The sequence below is a fragment of the Nymphalis io genome, chromosome 13, assembly GCF_905147045.1.
Source record: "Nymphalis io chromosome 13, ilAglIoxx1.1, whole genome shotgun sequence".
Classification (NCBI taxonomy): Eukaryota; Metazoa; Arthropoda; class Insecta; order Lepidoptera; family Nymphalidae; genus Nymphalis; species Nymphalis io.
Window position 1 is genome coordinate 7,301,106 of NC_065900.1, and position 19,482 is coordinate 7,320,587.

The window sequence follows — 19,482 nt, forward strand, 5'->3', positions numbered from 1 at the left end:
TGAAGGGTCGTCTTAACAATATTAGACGCATAATCGTTCACACGATTCCCGGTGACGGTTTTTTTTAACTATTTTTTTATCAACCCTACGAATACGAGTGCTCTATGACATTAATCCCACATGGCATGTTACGAGAGGAGTAGTGCCACTAATGTGGACATTTATAGATGTGAAAGTCTTTGTGTGGGTTAGCGTTAAAAATGAATAAGTAATATACTATTGTTGTAATAAGCGGTTTGAACTTTGCACATACGTGAGTATCAAAAGGTATTTTATCGTATAATATAGTCCGCTACCTAAAGATGTTTTATTATTATGAACCCGGTATAATTTGGGAGTACTACATTACTTTAAATTTTAAAATAATTTTTTTTGCTTACGAAGTATTAAAATTGTTATTTAATAACGTACGTTGTAGTGTTCTAAAGGAAAGGTTATTTCTATTCGAGATCCAGCCAACCTAGAGTGAGTAAATTGGTTCATAAAAGAATTATTTTATTAATATGAATGTTTTACCTCTGTTGTTTCCTGTGTAACTAAATTCAATACGTAAATACAAAAAAAGGATACTTATCACGTCATACGACTTGTTAAATTTGTATTAATTGAAACTTTTACATACGACCTTTTGCAATAACAGTACCTACCGATATGTGTTGTACTCTATTTGCATTTATATTTTTCTAAGAAAAATATGATATTTTTGATAATATACTAAACAGTTTTTAACTGAAGGCTACTTTGAATAATCTAAGTAACTACACGGTTTGATGATTGACCTTGTTTTTTTTGCTATTTTTTACAACAAATTTGTGTTCATAATGCTAACGATATTGTTATTCAACATAAATTGATATTATAGCGTATTTTTATAATTTATTGCGACACGTATAATTTTCAATTACATATTATCAATTTCTTTCATAAATTGGCTGATATAAAAATTACTAGCAATTAAAAGTCTATATTCTAAATTTATTACGATATCTTAATTGCTCAATGGGTTCAATTGCCTGACTGCAATATGTAAGAATTGATTTTATTGTTTAATTTTTATTCGACGATTAAACTTTTTTTTTAAATCTTAAGATAATTAATGATTGAAATTGTTGGTTGAAAAAGTACGACCTTAAAAGTCGTCGCCGTCCTTTATATCCAGTATTCACGGTCAAATTAACGAAGAATGCATTGTTTGTTCGTTGTTGCAAAATAACTGTGAAATGCATTCACTGAGTCGTAAAAATTAATCAAAGTTTCATCAATCAACATCCTTGTCTTCAGTTTTACGTTTTAATGTTGTTTTTTTTACGATTTCGACCTGTATAAAAGACAAGGCAAAATAGAGCGTCCAGCATCGAAATATCTTGACACGAATAGCAATATCGTTTAAAAGATATAAACACGGTTAAGACCTACATTAACGTGGTTTTTCACATAGCGTGATGAAATCAGCGATGATAAAATACTATTATATTAAACCGATTTACCGTTTTTAGAAAGAGACATTTTAAACTGCTTTAAAATGTGTGTTGTACCATTTATTAAATTTTAGTTGAAAATATAATATATGGTTTTTAAGACTTATTTACACATGTAGTATGTACACATGTTAACATACAGTTTTAACTCGAGCAAGAATATTACCTTTTTTATAAAACATGTTTTATTTTTGACATATAAATCGTTAAATATAAATTACCGTTTTTTTATATTCACAATTAAGATGAGAACATAAAGTAAATTAAAAAAAGAATCAGTCTTAAAATTAATTACTGGTCAATACAAGATTTATTCGTTTTGCTTACATCATTTATTTGTTAATTTAATTGACAGTGATACTTCAAGTCAATTGTCCCTAATTGCAAACACTTAATTCTGAGAATATAATATATTATTTAACTCTTTATTGCACACCACATTATGTACATAGTTTAAAACTAAGCCAAAAGAAAGGAAGACAAAAATATGTGCACTACAAAAGGTATCGCTTACTAGCGTTTTCTTCCAGACAATCTTTGGCTTTCCTAGTACATGTGAAAATTGAGATCAGGGTGGGTGATCTTATATATGGTATATAATTTAATGCAAAGTAAACTATAAGCAAAATATATAGGACAACTACATATTGACAGTCTCATACAGTTATTAAATCTATTTTCTGCCGCTGTTTCGTTTCATGCTCGTCATCACGCCAAAAACTTTATTATACTACGCAAGCAATTATTTCGTGCAGTTTCGTTTTTCAGCGATTTTCTCAAAAGCAATGAAATATGTTTTAGGGCTCTTTATATTTTTATATAAAAACTAGCCAAGCGTTTGAAAAATAGAATGAGCACATTATAAGAGGCTATTTAGCGGAATATTTTTAAAGTGACTTGTGAAGTGCTTCTACTTCAGGCGCGATGAGTATAAAATTTGTAAGCCGATTAATATATAACGTTTTTGTATGTAACGTAGTTGGTCTTTTTTTAATGTACTCGGTAGATATTTTTACCATGCAAGCTTAGTCTAGTCAATTACATAATTATATCTAAAAAAAGAAATAATTTAGTACTTTTAATTTCTCGATTTATATTTTTTTAAATGCTTAATATATTATCCAAGAGAGATAATATATTAAGCATTTAATCTGCGTAGTAAAAGTAGTTATTCTTTGTTTATTTAATTGAGAGAAATAAAAATGTATCAAAGGTGTATGTAGTTATATCGATTTAAAACTTTCAATACCCACCATATCTATTACACTAACTATTTGTGAGTATAATAAAAAGTTGTTACCGTCACAGGATAAACCTGCAAAGTTTTAAAGCATAGTCCAGGATGCGCATGCCTTGTTTCTCGGTCGCATAAATTGAAGAAATGGACTAATGCAGCGTGTCCGCCCACAGGACGGCGTCTGCTTGCCCGCAGCGGAATGCACAGTTGGAACACTCGTTGCCATTTATAACGTCATTTATTATTTCAGTAATAGAACACTCTATTACTTGTCTCACCTTATCCAGTCATCTATTTTATATATTTCTAAAACAATGGTTGAATTATTCATAATTGAAGATTATCAGATTAAAGTTGACGTAAATATTATAGTTCTTTTTTTAAATTCAGATTCACAATGCAATACAATTAATCGACTTGCATCTCGAATTTAACACAACGTGCATAAATTTCATTTAATAAGTACACAAAAAATACCATATGCGTTGATTGGTTTTCATTTTGATTCCAAATAATAATTGAATGCCCGATGCTATGATATGATATGGATTTGATGTTAATTAACTTTACTTATTACATTTTATGTCGATTATTATAATGACACAAATATTTCTTTGTATTTGTACGCATGTATATTATAATATTCATATTATCCCGTGTAAATATTTACGCGTCAATATCGAGCTAAATAAATATATAAATAGTTATCTTGACATTATTAAAAAAACAATGGTCATTTACGTACCTATTTCGCTATACAGGCTACGTTCATTAAAAATCAGTTGCATTATAAGTGAAGCCAAATTCAACGATATATAATGCATCTTACAAAATGGTTTCTTGTTTAAATGTAGGTTTTTACAGCGACAATGTCGGAGTTATTTAACAAATTTGTTTAGCGCATTTAGACAGACAAATTATGAAAATGAATACATTCTATATAAATAATGCCGCAAGACAATGGTGGGGGCCATCGATAGATCTCATGTATCATAGCTGAGTCACAATCACGTCATCAAGTTTCCTTACTGGCCTCAGCGAAGGAGTCCACCGTCTGTTCACCTTACATTGTGTGACGTTTATTGACCCCAACTTTAAAAATGTAATTGTACTAACTAACAATGGCTTTTAATGCTGTAAGCATCCTAGTGTGTATTTGAATATATGTAATGATGACGGCGCCACTGCTCTGTTTTCCTTGTAGTCTGGATGAACATCAACATTCCCTAAAAGGCATGTCGTCCGGCTTGCTCACCCACGCCCTGCTTTGTATGGGGCTAGACTCCTACGTTTTAGCAGTTCAACCAAACCATCCAACATAATAATATATTTATAGATTGAGAAACTCACTCATTAAAGTAAGAATATTTTCGATGAATCAAACTAATACTGTTAATTCGTAAATCTTTTCACTTTAGTAATTAATAAATTTAACCGTTTGTTACAAAAACATGAATAAATAAGGCATATAACACAATACAAGATTATATAGACGATAAAAAAGCGTGCGGTTAGTATTTGTTGATTTTCAGGCAGGATATATATAAATTTAATTGTATTTTATTGACATACTCTGATATGACATATTTGAAATGTTGGAAAGTACTGAGTGTCGAGATGATTCTTCACGGTAGAATCTACATTCCGAATCGATGGTCATTAATATAATTCTGTACTATGACTAAATGATTTAAAAGTGCTCGTTAAACCCAACTTGAATAAAATATATTTGGATTTGAAAAAGTTATTTCCAAAAAAAAGCGAAAATTTAAGGATCACAGCCGTAAATTTAGTTAATGACATGTTTATTTTATGAAATTCTTCAACTTTCAACACCGATTACAATAACCTCCTAAAACTAATATTGTTTATTATGATATTTTATCCCCAATGAATATACAAATATGCATAATTATATAGGTACTCATAATGATTACAAATCAATTGATTTCCGGTTTATCTTCAATGTTCCTGCAACAATTTCGGTCAATAACGTCGATTTGTTGACAGACGAGTTGCTACTCGCTTCCGTAGCTATTTTCGGATCAGTTGATTGACGTGTTGGGTTTCCGTGTTCCAGGGCCACCGCCACGGCTGGGGCTGAAGGCGGCCAGCCCCGGCGTCACAGACGAGGACTGCAACAGCAACACCAGTCTCGCAGGAAGTCAGCACTCGACGCACGATGATCTCGATGCGCATTGCGATAACTCTGGATATCTATGGCTCCTCGATTATAAGTGAGTTTCGTCGAATATTAATAGAATTGTTGCTTATTATTTAAACAATCGTACTTCAGTACTGTAATGATACATAAGTTATGTACTTGTTTTTTCCTGTTCCTAGGAAATATGAATAGGCACTCAAATAGTTTGTAATCATCAGATTAACAACAATGAGAATCTCAGATAGTCTTCAAAGAAAAATATTCAATGTTCGCTAAGTAAATTATATTAAAACTGATTTAACTTAAAAATACTTTGATTAATCTTTTAGTAACAGTCTAATGTTTTGTTTTAAATACCGTGATTATAATTTTCTAAAATAACTTTTTCATCAAATAAACTAAACCTTGAATTTCTCCCGACTTTTACGAAAGCTTTACCCTTTACTAAAGGTTATACATCAAGGACAAATCACCTAAGGTTATTGTTAAAAAAATGTTTCGAGTTTTTCTTTTGATCATTATTTTGGGCAAATTCGCCTTTTAACGTGAAAGTCAAAGGTAACAGCGATATTTGTTACACAATACCTCTCGTTATTTAGTAATTTAGCTCTTGTAACCGAAATAATGACGTATAATATTACAATTTATTGACGTAAAACAAATTTCACTAATATAAATATTTCATTGTTTCCAGTCCGATGTTTCGAGACGGCTCGTGCCACCATATCTCAGTACTGTCCTCCGTATCCGCTTCCTATAAGGGCATAAGCGATCTAACATCCCGCTTCGAGTTTACATCCCGCTACAAAGACATCGCGCGGGACCTCGACGCGAACCTCGCTGAAGCCGACATGGAGAGCTTCAAAACAGAAGACATCCACGCTCTTCTTATGACAACCGAATTACCCCATGACGCGATCATAGACGATATAGCACACGACGTAAGTTCCGGTTATTTATTTAACTATATTTTTGAATGTTTACTAAAGAAACTGATAAATCAAGTTAGTCAGTAATCATTTTTAATTATGTATTCATAAAAAGTTATCGCAATTTCTATCCTGTTTCCTAATTAATTTCAAAGTGGAAAAAATACATTCTTGTGCTAACAGCATTACGCGATAATTTACAAAGACGTATAAGGCAAACGAAGGAAACGTGATGACATGCCGTAGCTATGGGGAGTATGTTTTCACATTTTCACTTCGCTTTACCATACATACACTTTACGTAACGACAAACGTACGAGTGTTTCACAATATTTACACTTGTTAGTAACTGAGACTTATATACAATATAATAGTTTTTTCACTTTGTAATACATTAAATTATCCAATAGTTATCGTTAACAATAGTTTGAGGAAGTCGTCAATTCCAAATGATTATACGTGCATGTAGTTAGTCGGTATTTAACATAAAATAATGGACGTGTTGCGAATTATAAAGAACATTAAGCACACTGTACAATGAATATCAAACATAAATTTCCAATAAAACCAACTTAAACACATACTGAATTATACTAATACAAGTAAATATATATTGTTTAGGGGTTTACTTAAATAATGCTGTCTTTTCTTCGAATATCAAATCAACGATGACTGAAAGACACAAATCATTGTTTAAATAAATATCCCGTAAATAATGTTTATAAATATGACCAGTGTCCAAAAAATAACTGTCCCAATATATGTTCCGTTTAAATTTCTATACAAGCTTTGCAGATATTTGATGATAAACTGAAATGGACTAGTGAATCGATTAAATCATAATTGCTAATAATTTATACTCGTAATGCTATAGGTTATTGAGACAAAAAATGGGTAATTAATTATATTTAAAAATAGTCGAGGTTAATCACTAAAAATATTTTGTATAATTCTTTCGTTTTATTTTTACGATAAAAAGAAATTTTCTTTCCGCGAAAATCATATCTCATGTCGCATGTCACCCATACATAAAACATATATTTGTTTCTTAAATCAGTCGCTGAGGCGTTGTTAAGACGAAATAACTACAGAAAAATTGACTTTGTTTTAATTATTTATTTTATTTATTTTTTTATTTATGTACCAACAGAGTATACAGAAAATTATATAAATGAAAAATGTGTACAAAGGGATAACTTATCTCTAACAAGAGATCTCTTCCAGAAACCCTGAATCTAGTGGAGATTATTTGTAATACATATTTATGGTGTAGGTACAATATCAATTAGTTTTATATTATAAAATTCAAGTAGACTTAACGATAAATGAATATATTACACACTAAATACAAATAAATATATTAATATATACCATTATCTATAATATATATATATACATTCAACTTACATAGATACAAAAAAATATATATACATACATATAAAATAAATTAAACTTAAGTGGAAAGAAAGTGTATATTATATAACTATAATTATCATATTATAGTTAGTTACTTTTAACTTACTATAATACTACTGGTAGATAGAGAAAGCATAGGAGATCGCCCGTTGAAAGGGGCGTGTAAGGGACGCGCGGGTGAAAATCTTAAATCCGCTGGCACGCTCTTAACCGAAAACCTTTTTTTATCATATGGCGTGATGGAATTACCAAGATAGGTTATCCTTTTCTCATAAGGCTTATGAAAAGAGAAAACCTTTGCCGAGCAATTGCCTGTGACCTTTTTGAACGATTTCATATTATAAATAATTAAAGTACAAAATATTACAATTTTTTTATTAGTTTTAAGAATTTGGTTTCTCTCTATATATTCTCTTTCAATTTAAAAAATACTTCATAATAATTATGTCCAGCTCCAATTATTACTCACAAGAAAATTTAATTAAGTAAAACTCCGGCCTTCGGAGGAGGGCCTTTAATATTAAATTTACCTGCTCTTATAACAAGTATCTATACTTTTTATTTGATATAAAGGTTGAATGAAATTTTGTTTGTAGTTACAATAAGAATATTAATGATAGAATAAGGCACATAAGAAAAAATTATCAACTAAAAAAGCTTCGTCTAAATAATTAATGTATAGCAAAAATGGAAGATAAATTATATGAAATATTCAATAGAAAACAACAACAAACTTAAACCTATGGATTCGGATTGTGAAAAAAAAACCAAACCATATATAAAAATGAATATTATTGCATTGATTTCCAAGAGAAAATAGTTAAATAAAAGCTCTTAAAATTAATAACCATATTATATTATAAACAAAACAAAATGAATTTTATTACATTTATTGGAAAAATATAAGAACTATTGACTTAATACTTTTATTAAAATTTGGTTTATAAATTATTATTATAAGAATGATATTAGTGATACGATTGACCGTATTTCGCGCTGCCTCCCGCCAAAAGTGTATTAAACTTTACTTTTTAAAACTAATCTGACAGTTTGACGTATGACGTTCGGAAAGATTGACTTATTCTGCTTATAATGTAATATTAGTACACAATACTATAAAATATTTATACATTGTAATATGAAAATGACTGTATAATTAAGTATATATACCGAGGGAACAAATTGTAAACAGTCACGTATGATTTGATAAGGACTAATAATATGTCCTACCTTTTGAATAAATTTGAGACTTGCTTTTTCCCTTACAGCAATATGAGTGAAATTAATAAATATTTTATTTATTTTTAAGGTAACACCGTTTATATTTACAATTAACTCTCTGCCTCCTGGGCTAGCCAATCAATATGTTTTGGAGTTGTCAATTTATACTAATATTATAAACGCGAAAGTAATTCTGTCGGTCTGCCTGTTACGCTTTCATGGCTAAACCACTAAACAGAATCTAGTTTGATATGAAGCAAGATTGAACCAAAGAAAGACATGTGCTACTTTTTTATACTTACTATCAAAAAACGAACACGCATGCGAAGTTACGGGCGAAAACAACTTCATTATAATATGTATTTTTTTACTATATTAATAATTAATTGTATATATTGACGAAAACCCAACACATTAAATATATGTCTAATCCGCTGAGCCTTAAAAATCTTGATTCAACAAATTGTTGTTAAATTAACTTTTTACAAAATATTTCTTTATAATAATGTGTTTTTAAACATGAAAGCATTTATTTAATAAGTACCGCTTATTGTTCAATTTAAAATGACATCTAAGCGTTATTAGTGAATGTAAGATAATAAAACAAAATAAAAAAAGGTGACAAGAGATTTGTTGTATCGACATATGCATGAAAATACTTTCTAAATTGAATGGGTTGTACAGTTACAGAGTTATTACTGGCGTCTGCGTTTGTGTTCATGTTTTGCTAATGAATTGCATAGACTTTTTGTTTTTATGAAGAAGCGACATCATATTTTTCTAAAAACGCCGTATTATTCATCGAATTTATAAGTGAATAATTTTTTCCATCGTTTTTCTAACCATTCAGGATTCGTGATCCATGAATATATTGGTATTTTGTGAAAATTAATGTATTAGATATAGAAGTATTTCACTTCGGTAGTTAAATTTATATAATATTAAATTTTTTAAACTACCAATATAAACAAGTTAGTAAAAACATTGCAAAAAATTATTTTCATTCTCGCGAGAAGAAATAAACGCGAAAGAACAAAATGACATAAATAAGATTTTTTCGGTTTTGGATTTCTTTATATATTTATGTATGTATCTCGATGCCACGCCCGTATGTGGCAGTTCCTGCAATATTTCAATTCCATTTTAACTATCTTCTTTATTAATATTTTCAATAATAAATTAAATATAATATAATTAATATTTCATTGTGTTTTTTTTTTTGTAAATTTGGTTTAACTATACAAAGGACAATACGATTTATTTAAAAAAAATTTTCTTGTTAGTAAAATATACCAATTAATTATAATTTATATAAAAAAATATATGTAATGTTTCAAGCATTAATCTTGTTAAATCTTTTAAAAATATCGCCATATGTTTCGTAATAAGGACGAGAGATCGTATCGAATGTCGACCACAGACATTACTTATTTACTTTAATGTGTCAAGCAAATATTTTATCCTTCGTGCTGTAACAAGCCTTAAAAGGAGAAATTCACACTACAGGCGAAGGTTGCGTTATTAAAAAAAAAAACAAAGTATGTAATATAATCAAGATATATTTTAAATGATATCATTATCAAAGTTTATGACGAAAGTTTCAATATTTATTTTCATACTACTTATGTAATTTAATACCGTTTCGAATATTTTTTTTTTTTATAGAATAGGAAGGTGGACGAGCATATGGGCCACCTGATGGTAAGTGGTCACCAAACGCCCTTAGACATTTGCACTGTAAGAAATGTCAACCATCGCTTATAGCCAATGCGCCACCAACCTTGGGAACTAAGATTTTATGTCCCTTGTGCCTGTAATTACACTGGCTCACTCACCCTTCAAACCGGAACACAACAATATCAAGTATTGCTGTTTTGCGGTAGAATATCTGATGAGTGGATGGTACCTAACCAGACGAGCTTGCACAAAGCCCTACCACCAGTAATAAATAATGTAATCTTCTGTATGTTAATATATCCGATCTTTGAATAATGAAAACAGGTCCTCATTATTTATTATGTTCCCATATGTCATTTACGTAATTACGAAATTACAAATCACAGTATTTGGTACCCCTTTAATAATAATATTATTATAATAATGAAAAAAAAAACCGTATATTATATTATGCAAATAAACAATTAATCTGGCACAACACAGGATCACTGGGAATTCTGCAGTTGGAAAAATATGTTAAAAACACATTTTTTGTTACAGATTTAATTAAAATTAATATTCTAAACGGCATAATTAGAAAAATAAAATTACGATTTTTTTTTATTTTAACAAAGTAATTATATATAGATTAAAATGAAATACAGTTAATGCAGTAACCTTGCGTGTATAAGATGATAAAAAACAGTTGAAAAAGTAGTGTCTATAACAGTTATTTTCGGTCCATCGAGTGTACTACTTCACGGATGTGATCGTGACAGATGAAAGTTATTATTTAGATACATCTCAGTGATGCTTAAACTAAATTGTTCATCTTTTTTTTATAGAGTAGTAAGGCAGGCGAGCATATGGGCCACCTGATGTTAAGTGGTCACCAACGCCCTTAGGCATTGGCATTCTATGAAAAGTCAACCATCGCTTACATAGCCAATGCGCCACCAACCTTGGGAATTAATATTTTATGTTCCTTGTGCCTGTAATTACACTGGCTCACTCACCCTTCAAACCGGAACACAACAATATCAAGTACTGCTGTTTTGCGGTAGAATATCTGATGAGTGGGTGGTACCTACCCAGACGAGCTTACAAAACCCTACCACAAGTGAGGTCATCATTGAATATAACATGAGTTAAACACAAAATCTCTGAACTAGCGTAAGACGATTGTCTCTCTTTTATTTGTTGTTAATTCATCAACGATGCTGGCATAGTTCGAATTTATTTATTATGTATATTTAGCGTATATACTTTTTCGCGTGCTATAAATGATAACCTATACATAAATTAAATATTGTTGTGTTCCGGTTTGAAGGGTGAGTGAGCCAGTGTAATCACAGGCACAAGGGATATAAAATCTTAGTTCCCAAGGTTGGTGGCGCATTGGCTTTAAGCGATGGTTGACATTTCTTACAATGCCAATGTCTAAGGGCGTTTGGTGACCACTTACCATCAGGTGGCCCATATGCTCGTCCACCTTCCTATTCTATAAATATATATATATATATATATATATATATATATATATATATAAATAAATAATACGTATATATATATGCCTGATTATATTAATTTATTTTTACGAATACAATAACTAGTAATATTTATATCGCACTTTAATTTAATTAAAATTTAACTGTAGTAAAAATTATAATAATATTATAATAAATTATATTATAATAAAGGTTGTCTGTTAGAGATCGCTATAAGCGATAAGACCGCCTTTGCGCACCATTTTTTTATTTTCTTTTTCTTTGATTGTTTCCTACTTCTCACATTTTATGTATATGTTGTGCGAAAAGTGTTAAATAAATAAAATAAAATAATAAATAATATTTTAATAAAATTACTTCTATGTTGCTCATATTTTTCCAAAATATCAAACTATTTCTTAAGCAAGTCTTTTATATTAACTAATAATCATTAACAGTATTTGCAATGTCCTTAAACGTTATCAAACATGTATAATAATATTTTGTTTTAAAAATAAACCGAGATTGGCACAATGTCTCAATTCTCAACACACCTGCTATTTATTTAATCCCAGCGGAATTATTATTTACTTAATAAGTAAATATAAGGATTAACTACCTCTTTTTCGGTATTATATTCTAACAATCAAAATTATATGTACATTTTTATTTTGAATATTACAGTTAAAGATACAGTTGATTGTGAAACTATAAAAAAATAACAATAGTCATTATAATTTAGAATCACGTATATCTTCATATAATTTTTCACATAGTTTTGTTGACCATTTTGTATGTAAAACACAGGGGTTTGCAGTGAGATGAGATTAATATTTTGTGAATATTTGTTTGTAAAATTGTGCCGTTTCCTATCCTTTTTATCTATTTACGTAATAAATAAATATATTTTAAAATTTTGATAACAAAAATTTTGTTTAGCGTGTGATTAGATAAACATTGCTGTCTTATTCTTTCGAATGTCAAATCAATAATGACAGAAAGAGCGAAATGATTGTTTCTAAGTAAGACCGTAAGTGTATATTTCTTGCAAATTTTTATAAACATTATATTATACACGTATTATATTATTTACGCTTAAAAACAATAATTTATCATCGCAACTACATCGAGCTACTATAGCGGTTAACCGCTACATCGTGCGTAAGAAACAAAAGCTTGCGGAAATTTGTTAATATACAATATATATAGCAACACTTAATCAACATGAACAATAGTTATAATGTCATAAATTAAACCATTCGACTAGACTAATACTTTATTTACTAATATTTTCTTTGTTTACTCACCTATATGTATATTTTCTTTCATAATATTATGTTTATTTTTTCAGTTTTATACTAATTTCTTGGTGGATATGGTTTCATGTATTGGTGTATTGCAGAGTAATCCTCAAGGCGAGATGTTTGCGAGTATTTCGAGTTCACTGTTGGAAAAATTTCAGTTCGACAGTTCTATCAGTGTCGGCAGTAGTTTCCAGGTTCGCGCCGGTTTTCCATTCAATGTCCATTATTTCTGTCACTTGACTCGCCTCATTGAATATCATCATGCTAATTTCCGCACCTCATTATGTGTATTTATTATAACTCGCTCTAATTACTTTCATTACCTATTACATACATGACACGCCATCTAGCGCCAGCTTATAGAAACTCTTCAAACTGTCAGCTACAAAAGATGTCGCTTTTTTTATATTTTTCATTTATGTTTTCTCATCATATATATTATATAATAATAATATAGAATTTTGCTATAAATCAAAATCATCGATAGTTCGCAATAGTTATAACATTTCTTTATCGTTGGTAAGAATAGTAATAAAAATGCATCTTGTTCGGTTTTGGGGTTGCAGACATATATTGTTAATGTATTTTCATGATTGAATAATATTTTTATCATAGTTATGTCATAAGAAAGTACATTTAATATAGCACTACTTGCACGATGATGCATTAATGAGTTGATAATATTTAACCAACGCGTTTGATAATATTTATTCGTAAAACTAGGACTGATTACAGGATGAGTAACGTCTCACGAGTAGCTTTAATCATACAAATAGATAGTCCAAAGTACTTGGCTGGCATTCACTACGAGACTTCCTATACGGAGCCCCCATAGTACGTCGATCCCGCGGGATGTACGAGTAGTAAAGATAAAATAAGACCGTTGTTAATGTGTGCGTGAACCGTTCACACCGAATTGCGTCAATCATTTTAACTACACTATACTCCTATATCCCAGCTTGTAGTCATTCCCTCCTGACTGAACGCAAGTGTGTGCTATATTTATTTCATCTTTGCATGTGTCATCGGCTTGGACATGCGGTAGCCATGTGTGCGTTGCCAATGAAGTCAATTCAAAAGTCAGATATTGTCAAAGTTTTAATTTATTTCTGTTGAGCACTACTAAAAATTCTACGACCTTGGTTTATTCAAAAATTAGACTTGCTCATTTAACGCTCATTAGTTGATTGATGTGTGTACTATGCTAATTTTATGAAGCGTTCGATATCCAGTATAATCTAAATTAAACGTTCGTGTTTGCACATTAAGTGTCAGTCTTGGTTAAGGGGTCATGCGTGACGGTGGTGTCAATCACAGTTATTTAACTCCATTTTTTTTATAAAAGTTTGAGAAGCGTGGATTGTGTCTAATATTAAAAATAATATCCCCGCTACTCCTGGTGCTCCAGTAGCGCCCAGGGCTTTCGGGAGTGTTGTGCTCTGACGTATTTTGCGATGAATTCTATTGCAATATGTTGTTTTACAAATAAGATCAAATCGGGTAGTTTACAAGACTTAATAAATAACTGTGTGTGCGTAAGATAGTGAGAAAAACATTGAAATACATTTTTTACTCGTAGAATATATTTAATAAGGTGATTTACGAACACTTAACTGTGTAGAGGCGGTAGTCGAATAATTTAGTGTTTCAGTGGGGGACGTTTATTAGTGACTAGACGATTCTCTTTGTAATTTATAATGGGTGTGACCGAATATGATTGGGATTCCCGTAATGGATACTATTCAGTAAGTAGTTGAACTAAGAATTACAATGTTGTTTTACCAATGATGCTTCCTTATTACCAAGCGCTCACCTGTTTTCTGCAGACACCGCCAAATCTATTTTGCGCTTTAAACGAATCTAGAAAGGTTACGATACAAAAATAACTCTGCAAGTACACTTCCTTTACTTTTGTCAATCCTTTATTATTTCGAATGCACTTAGCTTTAATCACCTATCATTAATATAATAAAATTTAAATTTGTTTGTTTGACAATAATAATAACGTTATCTTAAACATTTGTTTTTGATAAAGCGTAATATCAAGAATTAAATATAAATGCATCATTGTTATGATTAGTTGTTTGAATTGTGACCTCATTTGTTAGAGGAAAAGGAATTAAATTGATGATAACGCCCGCTCCGGCGCAACATGTAGGTACCGACTCACTACCCTTTTAATTAAATACTATAATAAAACTGTACTGTAGTTATAAACGCTTAGATAATAATTATTTGAATTACTTTAAATCATCTTTTATTAGTAATAAATGTAAAATCTTTATATCACCAAATTTCGGTACGCAACAATTGTTGAAATCTCGCTGCTTACCAACGCCTAAAATATACTTGCATGTTTAAATGTTTATGTTCCGACGAACTCGTTTACGTTTCGAAATCTTCCTGGAACTTTTACCGAGAGCACGCCGTTTCAATTATTGTAAAATATATGTAAATAGGATGTGCTTTGAAATTGAGATTCCGCGTTGATAATATTTATTCGTCTTAATGAGAAATAAATAAACAAATATATATAACGAATTAGGTAATTAACAACTTATTCATAATGGATATTTCTATACACAGGGTGAAGAATCCGTCGGTTCTATCAATACAATGTCGATATGTAAATCGGAGCTATTATTCTCTCCGGTAAAAGAAGGTGCGCATGGTGTTCACTTCAGTGTGGATAGCCTCGACTGTGAACTGCCAACTGAGCAGGACCTCATTCTCACGTGTCAGGCTAACAAGGATAACTATACCATAGCCTTTGAGGGCAGTCTCACCATTTACTCTGAGGACAGTGAGTGTGCTGAACCCGCCGTCAATCAAAAACATGGTAAATTTTATATTTCCAAGTATGTTCAGTAGTACATTGAGTTGCGTTATTTACCGATGACACGATGTTTGCGAAATTAGCGATAGTGACTCATATGGCTATGTAATTTTTGATAAGCTCCGACTTAATTTTGTTAATCGTTTTCAGACAAACTGGTTAAAGGAGACTTAAATATAACATTAGATAGTGATGAACGAACGCGCAGGAATTTAGAATTATTAGAAAGATGTAAAAAATTAACAAATAAGCTAACAACGTCTATGGCTAAAAGTGATTTAGGTTTAACTACTTGGAGTAAACTTAAGAAGCAAACCAGTCAATCGCCTTTAAAGAGGTATTTACATGATAACTTTGAAGTGTTATATTTAATTAATTAAGACGCGTTTGTATAGCTATTTATTGCCCTATTTTCCTTTTATAGACATCCATCCGGTAATAATAATGAAGATTCAAATGAACCGATTGACACCACAAACGAAATGAGCAATTCCGTTATTAAAAGTCAAAGCTTACCAAATTTATATAGAAGAAAATTATTAAGCAGTTCCATAAACTCTGCAGCATTAAGCAATTCAACGGTAGGTACCTGTGAAGGTGATAACAAGTAATTATTAAACCAATAATGAGTGCTTGTTTTCGTAACTGTTTAACACTTTTTCTTTTTTAGGTCGACTCTTTTTCAGCCAATCAAAGGCTAATTGGAACGTCAACTTGTATGAAAGTATACGATGTCTCACAAAATCGGTCACATTGCAGCCAACATTCAGAACCAATGAGCACATCTTCAACTGAAAATCAAACGTCTTCCGACAAAAGTCAAACAAAACAGCAGTCTTTTAACTTGGTGAAATTGTTTATGAAACAAAAAAGCATTAGCAATGAAGGTATTGTAGGGATGGATCAACTTGACAGATCAGAATGTTGGCCATCTAGTTCAGGCGGGGAGAGTGGTGAATCAATGGGCGAACAGAAACTTGGAACATTAAAAACTATTCCTTCTGAAAGACCTCAAGTTGAACTACCACTTGAAGCATTCGAAGAAACGTCTTCGTTGGTCTATGAAGAAATTAGGTCGTCAAATCCTTATAATAGAGTATATGATGAAGTATTAATTGAAGAGGAAGAGATAGAAGCATCTAAATTAAGTGAAAACGAATCTCATCTTTATGCCGTAGTGAATAAGCCGCAAATAAGAAGAACTAATGTTAACATTAACGTTTCAAACAGCCCCTCGAAACTAAGAACTAATAGAAAGTCATGTTCCTCTCAATCTTCAGCCACTAGTGTAAGTATCTCTAGTTGTTCTGAATCAGATGGAACACAAATCACAAGAATGAATCGTGTACTACAACGAGAATCCTGTGATACTAAAGCTACCTCAACCCATCTTGAACCCGATACATCAGACAAATGCATGCAAACATCAAATTTGCAGGTTTCAGGCATGTCACGCGATCGTGAAATATTTAATGTTATAGAACCTTCGTTTCTTGAAAAATTAAAAGAAGGAGATTGTGAAAAACCAGTCTTTGTTCTATATCCCAATTACACACTACCGGATATAAGCTTTTTGAATGGTAGACCAAATATTTATCTAAACCCAGTAAAAGTAAATTTATCTTCTAAATCAAATGAGAGTAAAAGAAACAGAATACAAGGAAAAGGTAAACGCCCGTTTTCATGTAATGATGTTGAGATGCTAAAGAAAAAAGGTCTCGGGCATATAAAAGATTGGGACTCATTAAACTTTTTACTACCGATAGAATGTAGGCAACTGTTGTCTGAAGTGCCTGAACTAATGCAACATATGAAAGAGACAACGTCTAAATGTGATAAATTTTGCAATACACGTTCGAAACAGAAGAATCGGCCAACGAGTTGTGATTGCAATAATTTAACCGGACATCCTACTGCAGTCTCATCTAGTTCGAGTACTGCTACTCAGCCGTCATCAGGATATAGAGGATCATCAACGATGTTAACAGATTCTTCAGCCCAAAATAGTCCCGCTCCAACAGGAAACTTTAACCCATTATTTGTGTATCGTTATGACAGCGCCACGAGTTCTGAAGCTAGCTGCGCCAACAATGAAGGCTTGCGCATAAATCCTACTTTACCAAAACGTTCTTTATCTATAGCGGATCAAAACAGAATATTAAAACAAGGAGAATTTGCTCCTCCGAGACCACCTTTGCCAAAAAGTATATTACGCAAATCTGCTGACAAAACTCGAAAATCTAGTCCGCATACAAAACGATACAGTATGTTCGAATTAGATGAGTTCATACAAGATCCAGTTGTTTGTGCTACAGCTGCGGTAGAACAAAAGAGTAAGAGAAGATCCCTACAAGAACCTTATTATCTACAAAATCAACCGAATTTCGATTATAGAAAAAATAATGATTTGGCTGCTAAAAGGCTGTCTCAACAATTTCTTGATGCGGCTGATAAAGATGCAGATTATAATGAATATTATCAAGACGAGGGAGTTGGAACAGAGAGTAGTCTTGAATCAGGAAAATCTAACGAAATTAAATTCCACCGACCGCACACGCCCCCACTGCCAAAACCAAGGACAAAGAAAATGGAATATATTGATTTTCCACCACCCGGCGCACTCATAAGCAGCGCTGATTTACAACAATTAGAAGAGTTTCTTAAGCAAAGTGGCATTAACTGCCAAAACATGGATGAATGGGATCAAAATCAAGTTCAAAAGGTAAGAAGTCAGGTTACGAAGTTTCTTCAAATGAAACGTTCCCAGGAAGAGAACCAAAGGTCTACAGATTCAAGTACCAGTAGTTGCAATAGCAAGAAATCTGTTAGTTTTGCCCAAAAGCCGGACGCCAAAGCCGAGGGCCAACTTTCGCAGACTAAGGTTGTAGATGAACTCAAAGTGGCAACTCTAACCACTCCACCTAATTCTCCCAATATCTCAGCAATGGTAGCACAAAGACATTATCAGGTAACGTTAATTTATTTTCCATATAAATCTGCATCATAGTGCCATTTAGTGCCTGTAAGTATTTTTGTTATTTTTATTTATCTTTATACCTGGTCATGTACTTTTTGTTCTTTACTTACTTAGAACTGCATTGTTGTTGCAATATATTTGTTTTTCTTTCAATCACAAATATTGTTTTTACTCTTACATTATTTATTATTTGCTTCTTTCATTAGCTACTTCATAACTGAAATAGCTACGATATATTAGTCACAGTATTTAAACTTCATTACATTGCTTCTAGGGTAAAAACTTAGCTGAAATACCCATTTGTGAAGAAGGTGAAGTGAGCCCCGATGAATTTTTGAGTCCAACAAATGAAGGGAGACAAAAATATGATCTCATTGATGTGTCTCAAAAAAGAGGTAAATAAACATCAATGTAACTTTCAATATTTATATATTATATATCGTTAAGCTTTTTACTAACAAACTTGTATATTGCAGCTTTAGTCTCAAATGTAACGGATGCAGTAGAAATGTTGATTCAACATTTTTCGTCCGCCACGGACCAAGCAGAATTAGCCTTCTTGGGAGATTCAAAACAATCGCCAGCTTGTGCGAAGATAGCTCTAAACGCCTTGTGCCCCGCATTATACGCTATATTTAGAGATGGCCTAAAAGAAAACATTGAAACATCTTTCGGGGCAGTCAACAATTCTGTTTGGCAAATGGTTGAAGCAACAGCTAGACAGGGTAGATGAAATATATTTTATATTTATTTGTTATTTAAATTTCTTATTTTCAT

At 31.4% G+C, this 19,482-nt stretch overlaps 1 protein-coding gene across 8 annotated transcripts in view; it reads left to right on the forward strand.

Annotated features, from left to right (window-relative positions):
• The window catches only part of LOC126772776 (uncharacterized), a 64,109-nt gene that overhangs the window by 35,211 nt on the left and 9,416 nt on the right, over positions 1-19,482 (forward strand). For 5 of the 8 annotated variants that reach the window (XM_050493343.1, XM_050493341.1, XM_050493345.1 and 2 more), the window contains 9 exons: positions 4,796-4,952; positions 5,574-5,820; positions 12,991-13,086; positions 15,479-15,731; positions 15,879-16,065; positions 16,153-16,309; positions 16,399-18,696; positions 18,980-19,100; positions 19,182-19,430. In XM_050493343.1, the coding sequence (XP_050349300.1) occupies positions 4,796-4,952; positions 5,574-5,820; positions 12,991-13,086; positions 15,479-15,731; positions 15,879-16,065; positions 16,153-16,309; positions 16,399-18,696; positions 18,980-19,100; positions 19,182-19,430 (3,765 nt within the window). Of the gene's footprint in view, positions 1-4,795; positions 4,953-5,573; positions 5,821-12,990; positions 13,087-13,973; positions 14,638-15,478; positions 15,732-15,878; positions 16,066-16,152; positions 16,310-16,398; positions 18,697-18,979; positions 19,101-19,181; positions 19,431-19,482 lie in introns of those variants that run through there. The other 3 variants (XM_050493346.1, XM_050493344.1, XM_050493348.1) reach the window with 3 other exon arrangements.